Genomic DNA, 25,484 nt, shown 5'->3' with positions numbered 1-25,484 from the left:
AAAATGGGTTAAACATTGAGTTAAAAATAACATTGCCTAGTTCGATCGGAAAGCACTTTAGTAAGACTTATTGCGCAAATGCACCAACTTCAGAAGTCATTGCCGCCGTGTGTATAAATTACATTAAGACTGTGGTACGGAATAAATTATATGGCAGGTATTAATGCTAGTGGTCATCTGGGGAAGCAATCACATTGATGACTGTAAAGTACTAGACAGAAAACATATTAAATTAAACTTATTGAATAAACATATCGCTTCTCGGTGATACATCAATGACTACATTACCCACAATGCATTGCACACGACGAGACAGTCAAGCACTGCGACGATAGTGGCGACAAGAGGTTTGGTCTGTTCAGTAAGTGTATTTTGTTTGGCAAATGTGTTTTGTAAAAAAAAATTATTATATTGGTTATAACTCTTTTATTTATCCAATACTCCCTTTATGCTATTTGAATTACTTGACACTTCGGACTCGCTAGCATACCAGCTGGCGTTAGCGTGTCGTGTCAGTATCATCATTCTGCTTCTGGAAACGCGAAAACGCCGAGTGTTTAGCTAGCTAACCACTGTAGTTAGTTTTGCTACCTCCGTGTTTTGAGCTGATAGTGTCGTTGGCGTGATCGCCATTATTTCAGCTAATCACACGTTCACCTCCTCGTAACATGGGGAAGTGAGTAAAAACAGCCCAGCTGTTAGCTGTGAACACACGTCAACATTGCCGTCTTTCCACTGTAAAGCGACGTCAGCATGCAGGCTTCACTGGCACTGACATATTTTACAGTTTGCTATTACATTTAACTTTGCTGTCTTGACACTGGCAGCTTGGAGAGCTTCAAGTATGGACCAAGAAAACAATTCTGAGGTTTGTGTACATATGTTTATACATTTTATGTATGTATGCATGTATATATGTATGTATGTATCTATGTTTGTATGTATAGTGCTAACAATTTAAAACGAATGCTAATACGCTAACAATCTATGATTGCTAAAAAAAAGCTTGCTGTCAAACTGGAAAGACCTGTGACTAATGTAGAATTATATCTCTTCCGTAATTGTCACAGGACGAGTCTGTAGGACCATTGGAGGATCTTGCACAAGTGGCACCACCTTCTCTTCCTCCAGGACTTTGTAAGATTTGACTTTTTAACTTTCCTTACGGAATTGTCATCTGCTATTGCTGGTTTGTAGTTCATTTGTGAACTGCCCATGAATTGTTCTGCTTAACAAAATACCCTGCAGCTTGCCTAGCTACCAGAAGATACTAAATTATCATTTTGACAAACTTGCGCAATTGTATTTTTATACATTATTAATTTTAGATTACTGGAACCTTTTTGTTTTTTATCGATTCAAAAAGTTAGGATTTTTTTTTCATAGATACAGTATTTAATGTAATGCAAAACAACTTGCAAAAGACAGTTAACTTTTTGGCAGATGTTCCGTACATGTTCATTATTATAACAAACAACTGGAGTTAGAGTTGGGAGTTGGTTAAAAATTACACGACACGCATCACTGTTTTGCAGAATTTTCTGAAATATTCCTAAAAAAAAAAAAAAAGAAGAAGAAGAAAATATACAGCCATATTGGCAGTCATGTTGCGGAAAGAATATGGGTTTGAAGTTGTTTCGAAGAAATTAGTTGACTCTGAGGCAGTGCACACACCCACGGGCAGTGGTGGGTTGTGATGGGTTCCTGGACGTGAGAGCGAGCAATGAGAACAGGAGTGGCTTTATCCTGCGAGCTGATTGGCTGCGCATCATCCCAATATCCATCCTGTTATATATGCCAGGCTCATCCACATTAATAAACCAACCACACTTGTACTTGAACAACTTTCTTTTTGGAAACTCATAAGGTTATCCAAATGTGGCGTTCAGTTAGTCAGAATTTAGCCAGATAAGTGGATAGTAAACAACATCAATGTACAATCATGGCTCTGCTTCAGAAAACAGGTGATCATTAGCCCTGAGCAACAGTTATGTCATTTTCTGTTGACAGAAGTGACAAAATGGCCACCCCCTGAGATAGCTAAAAACAGGTGGATTTTGCATCTTAACTCATTCCAAAAAGGCAATATTAATCAGAATGTCATGTTTAGACTACTGTAGGCTCATTGAACATTTTATTTGAAATAATTTTTGGGGGTTGACAAATGTTTCTGTTTCAACCTCGTTGGTGTTCTTTCCAACATTCTGTAGTTACGTTGACATACAGATAATTATTGTTAAAAAAAGTCTCTGGTAAAAATACTGATTCAACTTTTTATTTAACCGGAAGTGCAAAAATACATGCATGGTACTGTAATTATGTACTAAAGTAAAAAGTCAAACTTAATTTTCATTGTCATGTATATGCTGATGCTACTTTATGCTCAGTGGCCACTTCCCCGTGAGAACAACATTATGTTTCAAGGCTTGAGGTAGGGCTGGGCGATAAACCGAAAATTTACCGTTTTTGCAGCTGACAGTGAAGCAATGGAACTGCTTTGGCAATATCGAGCCCAGCGTCGCCAGTCATCACCTGAACTGCCAGAGACAGTGACTCGTCTTATTTCCCCTGATGGCAGCTTTCTGTACTTAGTGGGCACTGCCCACTTCAGTGACAGCAGCAAAAGGGATGTGGCTTCGGTGAGCCTGTTTTACTTTGAGACTTTGAAAGACATTTTCAGACATATTTTGCTTTTACTGTATTCATTTTCGCTGTCAGTGAACATTTCCCTTCTTCCCCCTTGGTCAGTCTTTTGTTTTTTACTGGATTTCTTACGATGCTGCAGACGATCCGTGCTGTGCAACCAGATGTGGTCGTGGTGGAGTTGTGCCAGTACAGGGTGTCCATGCTGAAGATGGATGAGAATACATTGCTAAGGGAAGCCAAAGAGATAAACCTTGATAAAGTCCAGCAGGCCATAAAACAGGTGAAGCTTTCATGGAACAAAGGACAATCCATACAATTTATAGTCCAATTTATTTTCCCACAAGTTGTACATATAGTTTTGGTCAGCATAAATTTGTCACTGGAAAAGTCACTTTTCTCATTTTCATGTCATCTAAAGATGCATTCTTTGTCACAGTTCCCTTACTCCTTATTCTTGGGCTGTTAAGGCTGTTACATTTGTAAGATTTTCTGTAAATTACGTATGGATTAGCAGCCTTACAGATATTAAGCGTTACAAAAACCAAGAATATACTGTACATATGTATCCTCGACTACATACGCCAATCAAGGCAGGAGTGAGAAAGCAGTATTAACACCCAATGAAGTTTTGGCAAAACAGCTTTGGTAAAATGTATTGTCAACTGGAGGAGGCATATTAGTTAAGTTTTTTCTTTGTGTTTGTCAGAATGGCGTGATGTCTGGTTTGATGCAGATTCTCCTGCTTAAAGTTTCCGCTCACATCACCGAGCAGCTCGGCATGGCTCCTGGTGGGGAGTTCAGGGAAGCCTTCAAAGAGGTGAAAAAATTGTCACCATTTCCCCCCCTCATGAAACCTTATTGATTTTGATCTCCCTCCTTTTTTAACACAGGCTGGACATGTGCCATTTTGTAAGTTTCATCTTGGAGACAGGCCCATTCCTGTAACGTTCAAGAGAGCTATTGCTGCTCTCAGCCTGTGGCAGAAGGCCCGTCTTGCTTGGGGTCTTTGCTTCCTTTCAGACCCAATCAGGTGCTTTACACAGGTTATTTTTTTATTTAAGAGATAAAAGTATTCTTTATTGGTCTAGTGTCATAATTTGAATTCCAGATACTGACATACATATTTATATTTCATCATTTTTTTGTTACTTTTTCAACAGATAATTTAAGGTTTTACAAGCGTAATTAAGTTCAGTTTTGCATCGTCATGCTTTCTCAGGAACCTTACGAAGTTTTATATGTCGCTGCTAAGCTATTGGAGTAGAACATGGTAAACATAGTTTAAATGTGTGCGTAAACTAAATGAAACAAGTTCTGAAAGCTTGTCGAGATTTTATCAAGACCATCTTCCTTCCTCCTTTTTCTTTTTGTTACTGAACTACAAAGCTGTACATGAAATCTCACGGTAGTTCTGTATGTGACACTGAGTTTGTCATGCTGCACTTTGTGCCACATTTCAGCAAAGAGGATGTTGAGAAATGTAAACAGAAGGATCTGCTGGAACAGACCATGTCAGAGATGATCGGAGAGTTTCCCGCCCTTCACCAGACCATTGTGGCTGAGAGAGACATCTACCTCACGCACACGCTGCGCCAGGCTACACGCTGTGTGGAGGCTCCACCTAATGCCCAGAGTAGGTGTTACACTGTGTAATGGGCATGAGAGTGTGCTAAAGTATTTTCCTGTCTGTGGTCGATACGCAGAGGCATATAATGTACGTGCAGAATGATCATTTGTGATCACAAAATTCTAATTTGTGAAGTTGAATTAGATATACAGTAATTTGGACCCAAAACTAATGTTTGGCCACCAATTTTGGCTGTGACTTCATTCTGGCAGCTGGGTAAACAAAGTGAGAGTTATAAGGTGGAGATTGAGGCCAGGGATTAAGACATTGGACACAGATACAGTAGTGACACTGAATTTCCATTGATCCATTATGATTCATTCAAGAATAGCTCGGAAATGTATGCAATATGTTAAAAAGAAATATAATTGTTCGTGTATATAGTGGATATAAAATTGTGTGTGAGTATTGCATGAGGAACCGTTAGCGGGGTTACATATTTGGTCGTACCAGGTTTCTCTGCCCTTTTGTTGCACCTTCTAATTCTGATGTAACTTTTATGTCTGATGTACGTTCCTCACATGGACACATGGAGAAAGTCGCAAACCCTTAAATGATTCGATAGTAAGTCATACTTCATAATGTTTTTCAGATCAGTTACGTTGCCCGAGCACCCGAAGTCCCCCATGCACTTCCTTGTTGCCAGAAGTCACTTGCGTTATTTGTTTCACAGTATTTACTCTGAATAATAATTTTATTTCATTTTTTGTCTTCAGCACTTTGGTGCATGGACTAAACAAAACGACACCGTCTTTTAGAAAAAGAAGTGCTGGGATTTCCAGTGTTTTAGTTTTCTTCCATCTTTCGTCTCGAAAATATTTAATCATCAAATTTAAATTGCTTTGATTGGGCTTCGAAACACTGCTTAGAAACCCAGTATTTTGTTTTGTATACAACATTATGTGTGAAAATAAAAAACGTACCAAAAAAAAAAAAAAACGTACATTCTTCATCAAATAATCAGTAAAATATTACAATATATTTGTTAGCTTATTATTCATTCATGTGTCAATTGTGTACAATGTTTTATTATACACTTTTGTAGAAGTGCCTGCTGTTGTGGTGGGAGTTGTCGGAATGGGTCATGTACCTGGCATAGAAAGAAACTGGGATAAGCATCTCAACATCAGCGAAATTATGAGGTATGTCTATCTTTTGATTAAGCAGAGGTGAATAGTAATACCAATATTTGCTGTTACATTTACTGAAGTAACTTTTTGGATAAATTCTTCTCGTAAGAGTAGATTTCATGCAACAAACATTTTACTTATTCTTGAGTATTTTTGTCAAAAAGAAATGATATCCTTCCTAAATTACATTGAGCTGCATTACGCTCAACTACTTTTAAGCCCGTAGCTCACTGAGCGGAAATGGTTTGTGAGTGTTTGCACACGAAGTGAATTTTTTTTTTTTTTCGTCAGGGTTCATTTAAGGTTGCAAAGACTGATCACAACATGTTATTTTCTTGTTCGTTGCGATGACGAAAAAGCAACATTCGGGTTGTAAGTCTTCGCCACTCAGCGAGCTGCCACCTTATTTGCAACCATCCGCGTTATTGCTTATGTGTGTGTGTGGGGGGCGTGCATGTGCATATATAATACGTATATACATATACATATATATGTGTATATATATGTATGTATATATGTATGTATGTATATATATATGTATGTATATATATATGTGTATATATGTATATATATGTGTATATATATATATGTGTGTATGTATATATATATATATATGTGTATGTATATATATATGTGTATATATATGTGTATTTGTATATATATATGTGTAAATATATGTGTATGTGTATATATATATATATATATATTATCATGCATGCATGTTTATATATGTATGAACTTAAATCTCTTCTCTTTTTCTTCTGCAGTGTTGCCCCACCATCTCAGTTTGGCTGGGTTTTGCATACTGTAGTTAAAGGTGTTGTGATGGGGATGCTGGGGTATGTCTGCTACCGTGCTGGAGGGAGTTTATTTCGAGCCCTGATGTCTTCATCTGCTTTCCGGTCAGTTGTGGACAATCTACGACCGTCTCCTGCTTGACCTCAGAGGTCAGCTGGAAGCTCTCACTGACTGACACAACAGTTGCTTCATGAAAACAGTGCATCTTTTACCAGTGGCCTTAAAAGGAGGAGCGGGTGAAAGGAAGGATTGCCCAGCCAACAAGAACCTCAGGGGAGCACCACATCACGCTGTGGTGCACCTACGGACAATGTACGGCCTTACTGCCAAAGAAAACTACACTCGATTGTTTTGGCATTTTGTGGAAAGGCTTGATTATCATAGGTTTAAAAATACCAATTCGTATTCGTGATACTTCACAGTATATTCATTTTAAAAAATATGCAACATTTTATTTTATGGTTCGTCAAATCCACAAGAAATCACGTTCAGCCAAAAGCCCTGTCAATATTTCCATATGAATCTCTCCTCTTTCCTTTCTCCATTCTTGTACCAGTTTTTGGTTGGCAATCATTTTATATACAGTATATTAAAAAATGCAATGGGAAGCAATTGAGGCTCCTACCAAATACAAAAATAATATAACGACCATACATGTTTTTTTCCCTTTGCAACATGTTTTTACGTTATTGGTACAGTGAGTTGTGTGATTAAATTCTTACCAACTCGATTATTTACTTGGCATGTATCTGTAGACTTAAGTTGGCATCAAAAAAGTTTTCCACGTTCACAGTTCTGCCTATGCTAAGAAGTGCCTCTCAATGCATCAGCAAGTGTATATGCATTTTTGACATTCTGTATTACCCTCAAACGGTCAATGCAAATTTAGAAAGTTCCAAAGGCATGATGTGTAAATAGTTATATTAAATGTAGAATTTAAATATTTGATAGATTGGTTACAATAGAACCAATACCATGGCACCAAGATTCTTGGGAAGGCTTGTTTTTCTCAGGGTGAGTAATGTAGTAATAATAATGCTGATCACTGACGACCTCATAACGCTACAGGACTATTAATATAATATGCCCAAATTTTGGCATTCATCAAGTGGGCCTGAATCTCTGGTTCAGTTTCATTCTTGACTGATTTTCTTTGTGCAGGAAGTCATCTTTAACACCTGCAAATACAGCATCCAACATTCACTTCACCAGCTCTTTGAACCACAGTAGTACATTTCCCCTTCCAGCTGTAATTGTTTTCAAATGTATGAAATCTTCAGTACTCTATAATTGCTTCTCTGTAGACTGCAAATCTGGCTACTCTACCTGCCGTATCTGTCTGGCCTATGAATTTTTCCTTGCTTCGTATCATGATTCTCTTTGAACCAACATCAAATTGGATTCATAAATCAGGTGATGCCACATTAAAGTAGAAGTCTCAAGGGATTTTCATGGTCTCATAGCTGTAAACCTGCATTGACAGACAAAATGCATCTTGCTTGATAATTTGTAAAATTACCCTGTACCGTATGTTGATTAATCGCTAACTATGCCCCTTTGATAAATGTCATTGGATCTTGAAATGGTCTCACTTACTAAAGGAGTCATTGTCTTCAAATCATGTTGTTTACATAAAATCTCTCCCACTCTTCTTCCATTACAAGCAAATAGTATAATTCTGCTGTAATTCTGTTATTTAATGGAGGAAATGTCTGCTTTTATATTCCCATTAAGTGTTTCCAGTATGCTCTCCTGCAAACCCATTAAGTCGAAATCAGACTTCTGTTTCCAAATAAAAAAAGTAACATCACGATATTTGCTTACGATACTCAATGAAAGTAATGCTCTTCCTAATTAAAGTTTGTTAAAAAGGCAAGGTAAAGTCAACAGCATAGCGATGGTTCCCCGCCTTTATTAAAAAAATTAAGGTACACATTTTACAGTGGAACTATCTCATGGCACAACACTAAACAGAAATATCACAAAATATATAAATACTGAAATAATGATCTCATCTAAAATTTCTCATAAATTGACTTGGTGTGAAATCTGGCTCAGTTTAATTACTTTATAATTGAACGTTCTCAGGCAGGAAGCCATGACTTATTCTGTTGACTTTAAACAGGTGGAGACACAGGTTAGAGTTACTGATTGGCCTTACAGTTCAGAGGTGCAGGGTTCGATTCCGACTGCGGCCTTTCTGTGTGGTTTTTGCATGTAGCATGATAATACTCCTACCACCATGCTCTATTGTATGCTTTTCTTTTGGTGATAAGCAGCATCTATAATGAGTAGTATTGTATTATGTTGAAGTCAGCTATTTGCCGTATTGTGTTATGTTGATGTCAGCTATTTGCCGACGTCATTAGACCTTCATATGTGTACACTCACTAAAGGCACGACAGATTGTCTTTCAACTGATGTCGATCACGCACCAAAATCGCGTCTCTCTTTCTGGCGTTAAATTGCTACAATGTTGTGAATTATTTCAAAGCGAAAACGTCTCTACACACGATGGTAATTGCTACAGATACGGAGAAATAGTACTATAGTACATTGGTTCCGTCATGTTTACATTTTCTGGTGGGGCGAATAATAATGTAACACCACCTGTACACAAACATCCGCTGTTTCTTCCGGATTATAAAAGCATGACGACGAAACTTTCCTACTAACTGCGCGAGCCCAGACGCAGGCAGATGGGCGTGATCTTAGTTTGATGGCACTCGTGGTACATCGACTGAGATCAGGTACGTCCCGTCTTTTTAGTCCAGGTGTGTCCTTGTTTCGATTCCTAACCTCGGTCGGAATGGACGAAATGGGTCTGGCCATGAGTCGTTCCCCGCTGGAGCGACTCCACTTTGACAATGTCGCCCTGAAGAAACTTCCACTGGACCCCTCCGACGAGCCCGGGGTGCGTCAGGTGAAAGGAGCGTGTTTCTCCAGGGTTCAGCCGCAGCCACTGACCAAGCCTCGGTTGGTGGCGGTGTCCCACGGAGCTTTGGCTCTGTTAGGGCTCAACGGGGATGAGGTCATGGACGACCCACTTGCTCCAGAATATCTAAGCGGCTCTAAAGTAATGAGTGGATCCGAGCTTGCTGCTCATTGTTACTGCGGCCATCAATTCGGCCATTTCGCAGGTCAGCTTGGTGATGGGGCGGCCTGCTACCTAGGGGAGGTAAAAGTGCCACCTAATCAGGACCCCAAACTGTTGCACGAAAACCCAAGTGGTCGATGGGAGATTCAGGTGAAAGGAGCTGGACTTACCCCCTATTCGAGGTACAAAGGTGTTTTTTGTTGTTTTTGCACTTGCACCATGTTATTTAATTGTACCCATACCACATAACTGTGCAACTGAAATACTGTGCATTGCAATGATAATAATGTTCAGTTTTCATTGACACTACCAAAGAAATGCTAATTTGTGGTTTAAACCTGCACACTATTGTTATGTTTGGGCCAATCCAAAATTGAAGGACAGTTTCCATCTCGGCTATGAAATTTCATGAGGAAAAAACAATTGCCCTGAAGCAAAACGAAACAGTAACTAGTCTCTAAATGGATGGCATGTCATCAGCAGGTAGATGTGACAGCTGTGCGAAGCAATTTGAGGACCTTAATAGGTGGGAAGGCGCTATTGAAAGACCATCTAAACATACTTGCAATAAGTAAAAAAAACAAAAAACAAACTCATGCATCTCAACTAGAGGAAGAGAAATAAAATTGAGTTGCATGACTCAGCAGAAATTACATCATCAAGATTTTTGTTTTGAGTCCTTATTTTTAAAATGTTTTAAATGTCCCAGTCAAAATGGAGTGTTACTCAACCCAACAAGATCATGTTAAATCATATTAGAAAAATAAATAAAAGTTCATTCTACAGCAAAAAAATAAAAAAAAAACCTTAGCATTGATTTGAAACCCTGTTTATTGAGTAATGTTTATTTTTAAATTACATTAGTATTTAAAATTAAATGTATCTTTCTTTGTAAAAGCATTTATTTTTCAACAACAATTGTGAAATATGTTTTTCAGGTGTCTAGGTGTCTGTACCAGGGTTGCGACAAACAAGATAAATAAAATATCTCATAAAAAGTATTTAGTTGATAGTTGAGCTGTACAAATCCGATTACTGGTTTATGATGGTTTATTACCATATTTTCCTTGAAACAAAACAAAAACTTTTAAGTGGCAATTTTTTAAAATGTTGGTGCCTAAATTGTACTCAATTCTCAAATGACCGTAACCCATATATTGTGTTTACACAACTGCCAAATATTATTTTGAGAGAAAGTTGCACAGCAAACTACGACCATTGTAATAAATATAAACAATGCTTCATTAATATAAATCTGAGCTTTTTAATCCATGTTGCCAGTTTGTTCCACTGTATGTGATGTCACTGTTTTGTACGGTTGTACAATACATCGAAACATATCATCGCGATAATGACACATCGCAAAGACGTGCGGTAATTTAATGTTTTAATATAGATGTGTGTGCTTTTATCTGACTTTGACCAATCAGATGCAACCTTGAATGTGCATTGGCATCCAATAGGAGAGTTTGTAGGCATCACAATTAGTTTTTTCATTGGACAATGAAAATTTAATTTCTTTAAGTATACATTAAAAATCGCAATAATGTCTCACACTATTGGACACCCATATCTTACATAACGTTTTCTAATATCATGCAGCCCCACTGGTCAGTGTAGTCTTGTGTTGACATTCATGTGTAAATGACGGCGAATAAAGCTGCCTGATGTACTTTGGTTTTCTCTCAATAGACAAGCTGATGGCCGTAAGGTGCTGCGCTCTAGCATACGAGAGTTCCTTTGTAGTGAGGCCATGTACTTTCTGCATGTGCCCACCACAAGAGCAGGCTCTGTCGTAACATCCGACAGCAAAGTAGTAAGGGATATCTACTACAGCGGACACCCTCAACATGAGCGATGCTCGGTGGTCCTCAGGATCGCGCCAACCTTTTTAAGGTATGTAGTTTTTTGACCTTGCACGTATCTCATGTTCCCGTGCTTCCTGGATTTCATTGTTGCCAATGACCACTATGTGAACAGGTTTGGTTCTTTTGAGATATTTAAGCAGGCAGACGAGTTCTCAGGTCGTCAGGGTCCCAGTTATGGATATGATGAGCTCAGAGGACAGATGCTGGACTATGTCATTGACATGTTCTACCCAGAGATCCAGCAGCAGTACTCAGATCGAGTGGAGAGGAATGTGTCTTTCTTCAGAGAGGTTTGAGCACTTTATTACACTTGTATCTCACAGGTGACTTTTAGAAGATGTCTGTGCAACCTTGGTAAGGGTCGGACTTGGTTAATTTAAGACCCGATGTCAGAGACTGAAGCCAAGACCGTTTCGATCCCCTTATTGTGTTACGCTGTAATAAATGACTCAGTGACTGTATGTGCTGAGTCACTGTGTCCTCTCTTGACATTAGCTGGGGAATCTTGGATATATTCAAAGCAAAGTTGTTGTTTTTTTTAATACTATTATATTTTATGATATTTATTAAAGTCATGTTCTGTCATGACCAGTTTATCATATTAGATACAAAATTGGCATGTTATATTCATAATCATGTTTGAAAAATTACAATAATAACCTTTTAAATAATAACCAACAAAATAATAATAATAACTGACAATACAGAGGATATTATTATAAAAAATAATAAATAATAACCTACAGGCTGCCTGCTTTTGCCTGATTAGCATAACGACAAGTCCTGGTATCCACATGCCAACCCAACCAAAACACATCCAACATGGATTTGGCGGAGCCCAGCTTCAGTGGCACAGAGCTGCGCCGTTGCACCACCACAGCACATTCACAATAAATTGATTGGTTGAAGGGTTGGTATTTAGTGCAGTGTGAAAAGACGTTAATAGTTAAGGGGCCACAAATTCGTGGCCCCCCCTGAGGGCCACTGGTTTAGTATATATTTTCCAGAAAAGGCATCAACGATGGCGAATCCAGGAAAAATGCAATGCAAACAATCATGACAAGAATATTAATTTCCTGCTATCCATCTTGTGCCTTAATAAACTAAAAAATATTTTTCTTTTAAAAATGCTCACAATCATGTGGACTGTCTTAGACAAAGATGCTAACATTGGACTATGTATTTTGAACACTTTTGAATTCATGTCAGAAAAAGAAGTTCTCATGACATCTTTTTCGTATTGAAGGTGATGCATCGAACAGCTCGACTGGTGGCTCAGTGGCAATGTGTAGGATTTTGCCACGGTGTGCTGAACACAGACAACATGAGCATACTCGGACTCACTCTGGACTATGGTCCTTATGGCTTCATGGATAGGTGACCGTGAGATTGTCATGAAACAGCTTTGTTGGTTAAAAACATTGTTGGTCTTGAATGGTGGTGAAAAATGCAACTCCACTGTAAATTGTTCATCCATCCATTGCACTGGTAAATACATTCACGTTATTTCATGTTTAATTCCCCTCAGGTTTGATCCAGACTTCATTTGCAACGCTTCAGACAACTCTGGACGCTACTCGTATCAGGCTCAGCCAGCAATCTGCCGGTGGAATCTTGTCAAGTTAGCAGAGGCCCTCGATCCAGAGCTTCCGCCTGACCGGGCAAAGGCTGTTATGGAGGAGTATTTGGATTTGTATAACAGCTACTACCTTGATAATATGAGAAAGAAGCTGGGTTTATTGAAAAAAGAGGAACCAGAGGATGAGCTCCTAATCACAGAGCTGCTGCAAACCATGCACAACACAGGTGAGACAGGGTTGATCAGGTGTTTACTTTACCTTCTTCACTACTGGAAGAAAAATCTGCCTTTACAAAACAAGAAGACTCAGTCGAAAAACAGAACTTCGCCAAGGTTGACTAGCTTTGCAGAAACAACATTCTTTACTCAGCATGGGCATAACATTACCCATTACAATCACCGATTTTTAGTTTTGTTCCCATGTTGTTCCAAGTAACATGCATTTTACTGGAATATATGATTTTTTTACTTAGATGTTGTCGTTTCACTTGTGGTCTATTATTGTGTAGGGGCTGACTTCACCAACACGTTCCGCAGTCTAAGTGGGATCTCCTGTCCCTTGGAGGGAGAAAGTGCCACTGAAGAAGAGCTTGTCAAAGAAGCTGCAAACCTCATGTTGGAGCAGTGTGCCTCTTTGGAGGAGCTCAAAGCTGCAAATAAGCCCACCATGGACCCACGGTGAGCTACTTGGATGATTGCAGCGTGAACGTTCACCAGAAGCATTTACATATTTGAACTATAAATTTGGATTCAGATTGATCTGATTGACTGGATCGAGATTGGTCTGAATTTTACATTTTAAGCATAATCCCCAATCATTTGTGTTGTCAAAATTTGGATAATCCATCATTGACATTCGTGATGGGATCCGTAAAATAAGACATTACAGTAAACACTGTGCCTTAAAGCTAATCTATTTTTAACCTTGTTGCATGAATGGAAAGCCTTTGCACTGGGAAGTACCGTCTCCGCTCCCTCGACCATCCGATCACAAAGTAATAGCGCTTGTGTATTTCTTCGACACACATTCAGCCTTTCACCGATATGCCCAGCAGGCAGGTGTGTTGTTTGAACAAACGCAGAAATATAGCTCTGTTATTGACAGAGGCGCAAACCTTTTGCCAAACAAAGATACGAGATATACTGCCGTCATAACAAACGTGAGTTGAGTTGTTCTCAACGCTATTACATATGAAGTCAACACGGTTTGTGTAGATTTGGGGGCTTGGGGGGGCAGTTAAACTGAGTGGCTATTTAGATGTTCTGCTTGCTGTCAACAGGGAGTTGGCGATGCTGCTTTCTATGGCACAGAGCAACCCAGCACTGTTCCAGATGATCTCAGACAGGATGACAATATCGAGGCAGCTCAGCCGACTCAGCAAACTGAAGGAACTGATGGAGATCACAGAGGAAGAGATCAAAACCAAACAGACTGAGGAATGGACCTGCTGGATCACACGCTATAGGTGGGAAGCACGAGGCAAAATGGACACAATGATTGAGAAAAAAACAACAGTTGCATGCAAAATGAACATGAGGTGGTTAAACTGCATGGCCTGATGAGAAGTATTTAGGTGGAACTGTCACTGATATAGTGGGCAGGGAGTGACAATTAAAAACAGGAAATGATCTGTTGGGTGTTTCCGTTGCTGCTCTTATGAGTGTTCTTTGGTTATCACCATTACAGGAAGCGTCTGGCTCAGGAAGTTGAGGGCAACAGTGATGTGCAGGCTGTGCAGGAGGAGAGAGTGAGGGTGATGGACAGCACCAACCCTCGTGTGGTGCTCCGGAACTACATTGCCCAGAATGCAATCGAGGCTGCTGAGAGTGGAGACTTCACTGAGGTACGTCAACTGATGCTTGTGATTTGTACACAATCTCACAAAAGACAATTATTCCTGGTATGATTATTATGCAACACTTTAGCTCCACCAATATTTACATTTTCAAATGATTGCTTCTACAGCATTCCCAGAAAATCACAATGACCTATTTCTAAAACAGGCCCACGAGCTACTACTGTTGTTCTTTGGAAGCTGCCTGTTGGTGACCTTTGCACTGTATGGACAAAATGTGACATTGAGCCGTTACACCTAGAGGAAGTCTATTCTTCCTTTCCTGCAATAACAGCTTCTTCTGTTCTGGAAAGAAAAACATCTTTCTGAATGATTCTGCTTTTAAGCGTGTTTGTTTTTCAGCCGTATATTGACTGGTATTTTTAATGGCTGAATTCCAACAATGCTGTTTTAAAATGTATCAATGATTTTTATTCCCATTTTCACGGCACACATGGACCAACAACCATTCACATTCGCATTCACATCTGTGAGCAACTTTAAAGTGCTCAATTACCTTACCATGCTTGTTTTGGAATTTAGCTGATGCCGACATTTGTCCATAGATTATGGAAAAGTATCACATGCATTTTCTCTCTAGCTGCAGTGTACACGTCCGTGTCGTGTAATATCTGCCTATACTGTACTTCAGGTTCGGCGGGTCCTGAAAGTTTTGGAGAAGCCTTTCTCCTCCCAGCCGGGTCTAGAGATTCCGGCTTGGGTGGGCCAAGGTGGTGCCACGCAACAGGCTGAGAGAGATGAAGGAGAAGAGCAACAGGAAGAGGCATCTGCCTCAACAGTCCGAAATCCTGTACCGTATGACAGCAAACCTCCAGCTTGGTCTCAGGCAATATGTGTCACATGATCTTCTTAATAACTTCCCTGTACTTTGTCATCCGGCCTTCCAAAATGTGAGGGAAGTGTTTGCAATCGACCCCCCCCCCCCCCCCCCCCGCAACCCACATTTTAATATGCCTACTGATTATTTGCACAACTCTATCGCTGTGTGGTGGGCCGGTGTCAGGGAAGTGGTTTTGAGATTCGTCACTCCATAGAGAGCATCAGTGACACAAAGCAGTCAGGGAATAATTTGGGTATGGTGCCACAAATGCATCATTACTATCATGACAATTCCAATATTATTTTTTTTTTATTGTGCATTTTAAGGCATCACCCCCATTTCGTTCCCTGTCTGTTTGGTGTCTGGTGGCTGATAATGACGGCTCAGACGGAAAGTCTTACAAAGACCTGTCTGAGGCTGATAAACTGTGGAGGGAATGTCTAAAAATGTACCAAATAGAATGCATTAGGCCAGTTTTATTGGCAACAGTAAGTGATTCAATTTACTTTGACCGGCCACAACATCATGACCACCGTCATCATCTTGATCCAGTACACACTTGTGAATTGTTAGAGAACTCTGAACTGAATGGTGCCTTGAGATACAAGCTTAATTTGTTCTATGGCCATAACTCACTACACTTGTAACTCAAATTTCCCCATTGAAATGAATGGAATCACAATTTATTCGTCCCAGCCTCACACAATAAACAACAAATATATTTGTAATGTTTTTAATAAGAAAAAAGGGACTCTATAATAGTGAACTTCATAAAACATATGGTAATTACTCTAAAATTACATAGGATCTAAAGAAATGAAGGGTGTTTTTGTCACTTTTTTTAGCTTCAATTTAGTGGACATTGTGCTGCTCCTTGTGCCCTGGCTACCTTGTGGCATTATAATACAGACATGCGAATATACTATCCATTGAGCTGGTATCAGCTCCTCCGTAAGTCATAGTAATATTTGTCGTTCTTTGTTCTATAAATATACCAAAGTTAGTATTCTCATATTAACTGTCTGTATGTGTTGCTCCAGTTTTTGTGTTGAAATATCAATTAACACAGATGCTATTCGTTAGCCTGTCTATGGCGTTTGCTGCATTAAATTTGTGGACTTTAAGGCAAAGTTATGTGGTTGATTAAAACACAAATGTGTAATTCGCTTCATTTGATGTTTAATTTGACAATAAGCGTCAACTGGGAGTGCCAATGAGCCGCCTAACCCCTCCTTTTTTTTAAGAATTGTTCACTATCTGCCAAACTGTTGCTTGCTTGTTAAGTGATTTGAATTGAGTTTACTGGCACTATATAACTTTCTCGCAAGTCAAAGCAAAAAAGCGGCCCAACAATGGCTAATAAAAGTTGAATGCTGGGTCACTTGTATTTCAAGGCACTGCGGTTTATGGTTTATTACCATGAAACTGATGTGTTTGCTGCGGTGTAGAATTATACCCGCTACAGAGTAATTATCTAAGGAAGCACTGTGATATTAGAAATGTTTTGTATGATTCCACGAAAGCTACAGTAATACATGTGTTCTTAAATAATTACTTCTGTTAGTGTCAATCAAAAGTGTACTGACTTTTGGGGTTTGTTTGTTGACAGTTCTTGTGTAGGATCACTTAAGATGGTGCAAGTGTATCTAATGTTGTGGCCAATTGGTGTTTAAATGTTTTTGTGTGAAAATTGCTTTAGTATTCATATATTACCATTGTCAGACTATTTCTTTACATGATAAGTATTCTGATCATGATGGGCGTCATGAAATACGTTGTGTCATGTCAGGACTCTGGCAGGGTTGAAATGAGTGTGTCCATCTTCATCTTGTTTGTCTCGTCATGTTTACCTCTTTATTTGTTTGGTATGTTTTGTTGAGATTGTCCAAAATTGTAATTTTGAAAGCCATTAATAACTCAAGTATAGAAAGAAATATTCTACTATTAATAATTCATACAACTACCCCAAACAAAGAGGAACTCGAGTGGCACATTTTTTATGTGCTTGCATGAAATCCTAATAAAGTTCTTCTCATCTCATTTAGGAAGCACAACTATTGCCTTTCCATATTTGTGTTACGTAACGGCAGCACCGCTGGAAATGATTGGTCCTTTTACCAACATAAACATGTCTATTTGTGGTAAGGCCACGTAGACTGAACTTATGCAAGCTGACAATTTTCTCGCCTGTTCGGAACACGACGTGGTCATGTCCTAGCAAGTCCTAATTCCGCAATTGCTTACTTGAAGCTGCGCTTACAGCGTTGACAGTCATCTCAGTGAGAATTTGGGGCTGTTTTTTTATTTTTTTTTTGCGCTCTGATTGGGTCTTGCAGTTGAACGCGCATTTACTTCCACGTAGTGTCGTGTTACACACATTCCAGGTGTCTCACCTTTAGTGGCAGACGTCCAAACTGGAATCGGGAGTGGCTTTGTGCGACCTCAGGGTGCGCCCTGTCGAGCTCCTGACGCACGCGCACACGCATCCACACAAGCACTAGCGCAATGATCGACACACACGAGTTGCAACAATGGAAGAGTAGCTCCTGAAGAGATTGAACTACGAAAGAAACGAATACATCTTTAGATTTGTTCAGTTTCTCGCAACAAGAATGTCTCGACGAGTCAGACCGGGCTACTATCGGCAGGAAATCAACAAAACCTCATGGGAGGTACCGGATAGGTACCGCGATCTGAAGCAGGTGGGGACCGGAGCATACGGGACGGTATGGTGAGTGAAATGAGAGAAATCGTTCGAAAAGTAGTTACCTCTGTGTGTGCGTGTACGCATGACAATGGTTGTGAGGAACAGATGTTACCCAGCCTAGCGGCTTTCACGTTTTACAAAGTAGATTAATTCCCTTTTCAATGTTCATATTGCAGGTGAATGAAATGCAAAACCACACAGGCCACCTTGCAAGGATTTATGTTAACTTATTTAAGTGTGATCCCCCAGATTCGAAGGGTGCAAAACAATCCAAAGCAACAATGAGTGTTTTAGAGATTGGCCCTCAGTGTTCATTGTACTGCACAATGATTTACCCAGTTCGAATTGCTGTGTCTCAAAAACACCCAGGAACACATGAACAACACAGCCCAAGTTGTTGTTGCTTGGTACTTGCCCGAGATGGAGCCTCCAAGTGAGGGATTGTGTGTTTAGTGCAGTCATTCATCACAGAGAAAGATAGCTGCAAAAGATGGAGCTTATCAGAAAGACGCTTTCTGATTGCCCACTCCATTAGGTTACACAATCTGTTGAACATCATTACAACTGTAAAAATATATATTATAATGTAGAGTTGAAAGTCAGTTTCAACTCAACATTGCTTACTCAATTGAATGAGATTAAATACAAGAACTGCACTTAAACAGTTTTCAGTGACAGGGATGTTTCCAATGGTATCCATTCTGCACTGTCATACTGAGATATAGTTAGGTATTTTTACTAATGCTTCACTACTTCTATTGATTATGTAAAAATGTGATATCTAATGTAAATTATGCAAATCTATTCCCAAATGATGATAGATATTAATGTCCACATATTTCTCATTACTGTCACTGTGTCTTACTTCTGTTGGAGTTTTCTTCCTGCTCTAAATAGTGTAGCTGCTGCCAATCTCCCTGCAACCCAAGAAAGATGAACCTTAAATTGAATAGATTTGGATAATTGGTACACTTACAGTTCCACATCAATGCAAACTCCAACCAACTAAAACGATTAAAATTGTTAAATGAATCACTGAGAGTGTCACTCAAAACTGAGCAGCACTGTATTTGCAAAGGCAGAATTTTCAATAAGTTATTTCTGCATAGTGTAATTGAGAAGAAATTAATTGTGTGCTGAGCACATGTATGTTTGAAATACTGTTAATATTCCATGCCATGTAAATTAGCACTTACCGTAAATGATAAATAATAGAAGTTGTCCCTATTGACTTGATTATCTGCATTTAAGCTTTTGTAACTGTTATAAAGGAGCACTTACCAGCACATGCACATTAAACCAAAATCCTGTTTTTGAAATAACTCACCCACGGCATATTACCTACCTCTATGATATGAGGCCTCATTATTTTATGTTTGGATCTCTAGTGTATCTCATGTTGTGGCCTGTCAGAAGAGTATTATCTTCAAGCAGTGGACTGAGAGTGAAATGCATTAATTAATGATAGATTGTTGGTAACTTGTTCAAATACACTGTGACAATGCAAATTAGACTATTTTTTTTAACTAAAACTTCTTCTTCTTCTCACCTTTCTTTCTTTTATTTTACATTTTTTAAACAAACATTTAGCTCAGCAGTGGATGTCAGAACCAGAACAAAAGTGGCCATCAAGAAGCTGTATCGACCTTTCCAGTCGGAGCTGTTTGCTAAACGAGCCTACCGGGAGCTGAGACTCCTCAAACACATGAAGCATGAAAATGTGAGCTATACCATTTCTTTTATTTATTTATTTTTACTGTAGCTTCATATGCTTTAATAAAGCTGCATGTTCCTCCCGCTGCAGGTGATCGGTCTCTTAGATGTGTTTACTGCGGATCTATCTTTGGACAAATTTAATGATTTGTAAGTGAGAATCTGCTGATATGCCATACATTACTTTTCAACCACATTACTTCTCACGCTCCTAATAATCTTTGACCCTCAAGTTACCTTGTGATGCCTTTCATGGGGTCAGACCTGGGCAAAGTGATGAAGGTGCAGAGGCTGTCTGAAGAAAAAATCCAATATTTAGTCTATCAGATCCTCAAAGGGCTCAAGGTGGAGAACTCTCATTTGACTTGCTGATGTATGCCATTTTTGACCTGTTCTTCTGTTGATTAAGTTCCGTATATGATCTTCTATTACAGTACATTCATTCTGCTGGTATCATTCACAGGGTAAGTTAGCGCTTTCTCTTTAGATTTCCAGCATGTGAATGATCTAATCAACAAAACAAGGTGGCTTTTTATGCGCTGACTTACATTTTCCTCTTTTGTTTGTTTACTTTTTCGTATATTGACACTGACTGCTCTTGTGAACTTTTCAGGACCTTAAACCAGGAAATCTCGCCATTAACCAAGACTGTGAGCTCAAGGTACATTCACACACACACACCCCTGATAACCCAGACACATGTAACGTCATAAAAAAAAAAGAGTAAATACAATATTCTAATGTTACATTTTGTTCCTATCGTTCTTTTCCATCTGGTTGAAAAAAAAAGTACCTAAAAGGAAACTTGATCTTAACTGCAAAGCAAAAAGCCATATTCGGTTGCCTCCCGAGAAAGCAGTAAAACTATGTGACCGAGCCGATCTCCAATAAACAATAACGGTAATGCCAAAATGTGATCCTGCCCATTAAAAAAATGCCTCACCGTAACGAGATTCAGGTTCAAATCTCTCTTTCAACATCTCGGTGTGGAGTTTGCGTGTTCTCCATGGTTGCTTGGATTTACACAGGCCTCCACACACGTCCCAAAAACATAAATAGTCGCATCACAAGCCTCTAAATTGCCAATATATAAATAGGTGTCAATAGGAAAGTTTTTTTCATAAACCCATGATTGACTGCTAACCAGTCCAGAGTGTACCCTGTCTTGTGCTAGAAGTTGGCTGTGATGGTTTCCAGCACACCCGTGACCTCTAATGAAGAAAAGCGCTACAGTGTAAAAAATGTGTTAGTTTTTTTTGGGGTGGTGGGAGGATACAAAGTGTTGGATTACCAAATTCACACCTCATCTCAAGTTAAGTCGAAATACAGGTAAAGTATGGAGAGATGTTTTTAGCAACCACCCACCACCTAAAACTTTTGAAACCGTATTTATTCAGATAGGAATGTTGCAACGTCACATCTAATGAAACAGCAAGGCGGTAAAGTGACTATTTGTTTAACTGCGGAATATCTCATGATCACAATCACACATTCATGATGTCATCTTTGTGATTTCCCCCCTCCTGTCATGACAGATCTTGGACTTTGGTTTGGCACGACAGGCCGACAGTGAAATGACAGGCTATGTGGTGACACGCTGGTACCGAGCCCCAGAAGTCATCTTGAGCTGGATGCACTACAGTCAGACTGGTAATAAATACATTTGTAAAATTTGATGACATGTTTTGGCTGTATGTTGTCATACTGTCCATACTTGTATTTATGTGTTATTTTATTGCACTCAGTGCTTCTCAACACAAGGCTGCAAAGATAAATTGTGATTTACCACCAAATGTTGGCAATCTCAAATGAACAGGCTCGAACGTGTACAGCTGTCAGTGAAGTGGATCATAGAACACTATTAAGCAAGTGAAATGAATCAGGCAGCTTCTCTTCATGTTTGCATTACCAAACAATTTACCCGCAGATTAATGAGAAAAATATCCGGTCTGATGATAATGGAACTCACCGTAAATTCTGAAACGTGTCAAACTCTTTTTGTCCTCACATTTTCAAAGTAGATATTAACAAAGATGACAGAATTTTCAGCAGAAATAATGTTGCTATTGTTGTTGTTTCAGAAATCAGAAATCCCTTTATTGTCATTGTACTCAAGTGTGCAACAAGATTAGAGTTTTTAGTATTGTGTAGCATTTAATATAATATTCCGTGTTTTGAATTATTCACACATGCACGAATACGCATAAAAAGTGATCATCTAATTGAGGAACAATGTTAAAGTTTGCTTTGAGACCTTGCAATGAGGCGCACTGACTGCATTTGTACCATCACTTATATTCCACAAGAGGGCGCTCACTCAACATTCAACTTGTTGAGCCAATTGAAGTTGTATCCATGGCGTGTCTTGCGCTTCTTCCACAGTGGATATTTGGTCCGTAGGCTGCATCATGGCCGAGATGCTTCAAGGGAAACCTCTTTTTAAGGGGAATGACCGTATCCTTTCATTTTGGGCACTCGTTTTCATGTAACTGTTTTGTGTCCTGGTTTTGTTTGATCCTTTCACCCCAAATTTATCAGATCTTGATCAGCTGACTGAGATCATGAAGATCACTGGAACGCCATCTCAGGAATTTATAGCAAAACTACAATCAGATGACGTGTGTTTTGGCAAACAAATACAGTCTCAATTGATGATAAGACTTAACTTTTATATCATTCCTAGCAAGTTACCCTAGAATAAATAATTAATAATTAATAAATCAATTGGAGTCTATTTCTGTTTACAATCTAATTTTATTTTGACGATCTCTCATCCGAGTGACCATTTGGACTTTCATTTGAATTAAGCCGAGCATTGTATTTTCAGGCCAAATGCTACATCAAAAGTCTTAAAAAAGTAGAAAAGAAAGACCTTCAGAAAGTGTTCACCAAAGCCAATCCCCAAGGTAGTGCATGTTTACTTTCCAATCAGATACAGTATTTTCCTCACTTTTCAATAGATTTTCTTTCCCACTGAATTGATTTCCTGTCCCACTTCATTTCTTCAGCTGTGTCTGTGCTGGAGCGCATGTTATTGCTGGATCCAGAAAGCAGGGCAACGGCGGCGGACGCCCTCTTGCTGCCGTACTTCAGTGAGTTTCGGGAACCTGGGGAGGAGACGGAAGCTCAGCCGTACGACCACTCGCTGGACAACACGGAGCTTCCCCTGGAACAGTGGAAGCGTAAGGCTGGTGGCAAGAAAATTAAACATGAATCAGTGCAACTGATGAAATGTATTGTGTTGTCCTCTCTGTTTTTCTGTAGGTCACACCTTCACAGAGATCTTAACCTTTAAGCCCGTTGTGCCAGAATCCAAAGAAACCTCTCTGTAAGACACAAAGTGCCCACGTTATTCATTTCCCCCCCAAAAGAAATAAGAAAACGTTTCTTCGTTTTATCAGGGGTGTTGCTGCTGTCCTTTTGACTTTCCAGCCATTGTTTGGCTTATTCTGTAAAGTTCTGCCACTCCTCTGGTACCTCCATTTAATATGTTTGTACAATTAACTCAAAGACAATCAAATCACTGCATTATGCGATTTTGTTTGAAACTGAAATGCCAACAAATATACTTTTGGTCAGAGGTACGCATTAGACAAGCCCAACACAAAGTACTGTAAATAGTTTTGTTTCTCTATAGAAAATTGAAATGAGTCATAATGATAGAATGGTTAAACTTCGATTCAGAGTCATAGTTTGGTTTGGTCTTTTTCGATGTGATAAGATTTATTAGGTATTTTAACCATATGGACTATCTAACATTCCCTATAGATCAGGCGTGGGCAAACTACGGCCCGGGGACCACATGCGGCACATTAAACGTTTTAATCCGGCCGGCCGAACTTGAAAAAAATTAAATCAACACACCTTGTTAATGTTTTATTTTCAAAATACTGTGGTTTTTCAAAGACATATATATATTGTTGTAATGCTTTTGTTCATTTTCATTTCAAATTAAATGTATTTTTTTTCTCAGATGAGGTGAGTTTACCTCAACACTCCACCCATCTGCTCCTGGTCCGGCCCCTCTGTCATATTTTAGAACCCATTGTGGCCCACTAATCAAAAAGTTTGCCCACCCCTGCTATAGATGATGAGTTTTCGTATTGTTATAATAATATTGAATTTTATGTTTGTGGGCGATTTATTTGGACATGTTTTTATGCATATGACCTTGTTTGTTCCCGCATTTTACACAATGACAGCCTTTATCCTCCCACTCTCATTAACTCATTGAGATGTTTACAGTCCTTAACAAATGCATTTGTGAAACTAGTAGTGCGTTTTAAATGATTGTGTCTTTCAGAGAATCATGGGCATTATGTTAGTCAGCCTAGTCTGTTGTTTTGAAATAAACAGAATCTTGAGTTTAGCAATAGCAGGACAGACATACCGAATTGCAATTCATAGCCTGTTTTGCCACAGAAATACAAAGAGTCAAAATGCTAAACAGAACACAAAATCAAACATGCACATGTACATTGTTGGGTGAGTGGTCGGCCAGGCTGCATTGTTTTACATGCCATCAATTGTGTGGTTTCTATTACATTTAATCTGAACCAGTAGTGATCAATAGAAAGCTCACAGACTAAAACAGTCGTTTATTAAGAATTCAAATCCTCTGACTCAATCATAACAGGCCGGAGGGCCAACAAAAACATTGCACGACAAACAAGGGGACGACAGTGCTGTGAGAGCTGCTGGGCAATAAAAACACACTAAGGATATTACTCCCAAAAATAAACAAAGATGGACAACACTGGAAGCTGTAATTCAGAATTGAACTAAGCCCTTTGAGAAAATTAGACATCTAACTTTTTGCGGTGTCTATCCTGGCTGTTCAGTATAATTCAGAAGAAAATACCATACAACTATGTTGATAATAAAACGGAATGGCCTCTGCTTTGACAAAAAGTGACATCCCAAATACAAGCGCAAATTTCTCTCTGTGTGCGTCTGCTAAGAGTGAAAAACAATGATTTTGAAGGTGTCACCAACAGTGGTATGTATAACAGGTAGGAATGGTAAAAATGTTGCCTTTCTCACTTGTCAATGTGCTACGCATACATCACATGTTATTAAAGGATGTCCGTTATGAATGTTAACTTATTTCTTAAAACACTGACGATCGCAAAACATTTTAGCCAAAAATGCAATGCAATTTCCTTCATTTCCTAAGTTGTCAAAATTGCTTCTGGTTTGCTTGTGCTCTGTACTTTCAATGAAATATTACCCAAATGCAGAGTTGCAATTTTCAGCCCTTAAAAAAATAATCATACTATAATTTAGGCTATGATACCATAAATTCCCATGAGCACATTTCAGCATCAACTGACTAAATGAGTCAAAGATTTGCTATCACTGCACTGTTCAATTGATTTGTTCATACGAACTCCAGAAGTGACAACTTTGTTTTCCAATTTAACATGACTGATGACCTGAATAACAATCATTTCTAAAGTCTTTCCAAATGCTGCTCAACCGTTTTGAGTTCTGCTTATTGCTTCACTTGCATTCTCCTCTGCTGGGTGTTGAATTTAACAAGCTTTTCTTGCGTGACCTCCGGGTCTATGACTCTCAAGGGGGCTCTTCCTTCCTGGGCCTGAGTTCCTCCAAGCCAGTCTTTGTGTTGTGTCGTTGTGTCTT

General features: G+C 39.1%; 3 protein-coding genes across 4 annotated transcripts; all 3 read left to right on the top strand.

The window, feature by feature from the left end:
* The first annotated feature begins 256 nt into the window (after positions 1-256).
* Positions 257-8,014, top strand: trabd (TraB domain containing). 2 transcript variants are annotated; one of them, XM_088298399.1, is made up of 11 exons: positions 257-361; positions 828-868; positions 1,071-1,137; positions 2,473-2,639; positions 2,786-2,926; positions 3,353-3,463; positions 3,537-3,676; positions 4,107-4,279; positions 5,319-5,415; positions 6,171-6,305; positions 6,417-8,014. In XM_088298399.1, exons 2-11 carry the CDS (start codon positions 845-847, stop codon positions 6,439-6,441), a joined length of 1,080 nt encoding a protein of 359 aa, XP_088154525.1. In that variant the 5' UTR covers positions 257-361; positions 828-844; the 3' UTR covers positions 6,442-8,014. The 2 variants fall into 2 exon arrangements, with proteins under 2 accessions (XP_088154525.1, XP_088154523.1); XM_088298397.1 differs by having other exon boundaries at positions 6,171-8,014.
* A 764-nt stretch (positions 8,015-8,778) lies between these two features.
* selenoo1 (selenoprotein O1) lies at positions 8,779-15,529 on the top strand. Its single transcript, XM_088298395.1, has 9 exons — positions 8,779-9,480; positions 10,991-11,194; positions 11,279-11,456; positions 12,413-12,543; positions 12,695-12,972; positions 13,255-13,423; positions 14,026-14,211; positions 14,433-14,589; positions 15,233-15,529. Exons 1-9 carry the CDS (start codon positions 8,921-8,923, stop codon positions 15,452-15,454), a joined length of 2,085 nt encoding a protein of 694 aa, XP_088154521.1. The 5' UTR covers positions 8,779-8,920; the 3' UTR covers positions 15,455-15,529.
* Positions 15,527-24,933, top strand: mapk12a (mitogen-activated protein kinase 12a). Its single transcript, XM_088298400.1, has 12 exons — positions 15,527-18,152; positions 19,719-19,848; positions 19,933-19,991; positions 20,075-20,186; positions 20,276-20,305; positions 20,455-20,502; positions 21,377-21,491; positions 22,224-22,295; positions 22,380-22,459; positions 22,669-22,747; positions 22,850-23,023; positions 23,106-24,933. The coding sequence occupies exons 1-12, from the start codon at positions 18,034-18,036 to the stop codon at positions 23,171-23,173; spliced, it is 1,086 nt and encodes a 361-aa protein (XP_088154526.1). The 5' UTR covers positions 15,527-18,033; the 3' UTR covers positions 23,174-24,933.
* The last annotated feature ends 551 nt before the right edge of the window (positions 24,934-25,484 follow it).

The sequence above is a fragment of the Idiotropiscis lumnitzeri genome, chromosome 6 (genome assembly GCF_059441095.1).
Source record: "Idiotropiscis lumnitzeri isolate Australia: NSW breed Sydney's pygmy pipehorse chromosome 6, RoL_Ilum_1.0, whole genome shotgun sequence".
In the NCBI taxonomy this organism is placed as follows: Eukaryota; Metazoa; Chordata; class Actinopteri; order Syngnathiformes; family Syngnathidae; genus Idiotropiscis; species Idiotropiscis lumnitzeri.
The sequence above is the reverse complement of the archived record's forward strand: the minus strand, read 5'-3'. Positions and strand labels throughout refer to the sequence as shown.

What these genes read in the sequence shown, in the direction of transcription:
- mapk12a (XM_088298400.1), top strand. Translation starts at nt 18,034, where the DNA reads ATGTCTCGACGAGTCAGACCGGGCTACTATCGGCAGGAAATCAACAAA. An exon ending in AGATCCTCAAAGGGCTCAAG is followed by an intron (nt 20,187 to 20,275) that starts GTGGAGAACTCT and finishes CTTCTATTACAG; the next exon opens with TACATTCATTCTGCTGGTAT. An exon ending in TCTTTTTAAGGGGAATGACC is followed by an intron (nt 22,296 to 22,379) that starts GTATCCTTTCAT and finishes CAAATTTATCAG; the next exon opens with ATCTTGATCAGCTGACTGAG.
- trabd (XM_088298397.1), top strand. Translation starts at nt 845, where the DNA reads ATGGACCAAGAAAACAATTCTGAG. An exon ending in TCAGGGAAGCCTTCAAAGAG is followed by an intron (nt 3,464 to 3,536) that starts GTGAAAAAATTG and finishes TTTTTAACACAG; the next exon opens with GCTGGACATGTGCCATTTTG. An exon ending in GGCTCCACCTAATGCCCAGA is followed by an intron (nt 4,280 to 5,318) that starts GTAGGTGTTACA and finishes ACACTTTTGTAG; the next exon opens with AAGTGCCTGCTGTTGTGGTG.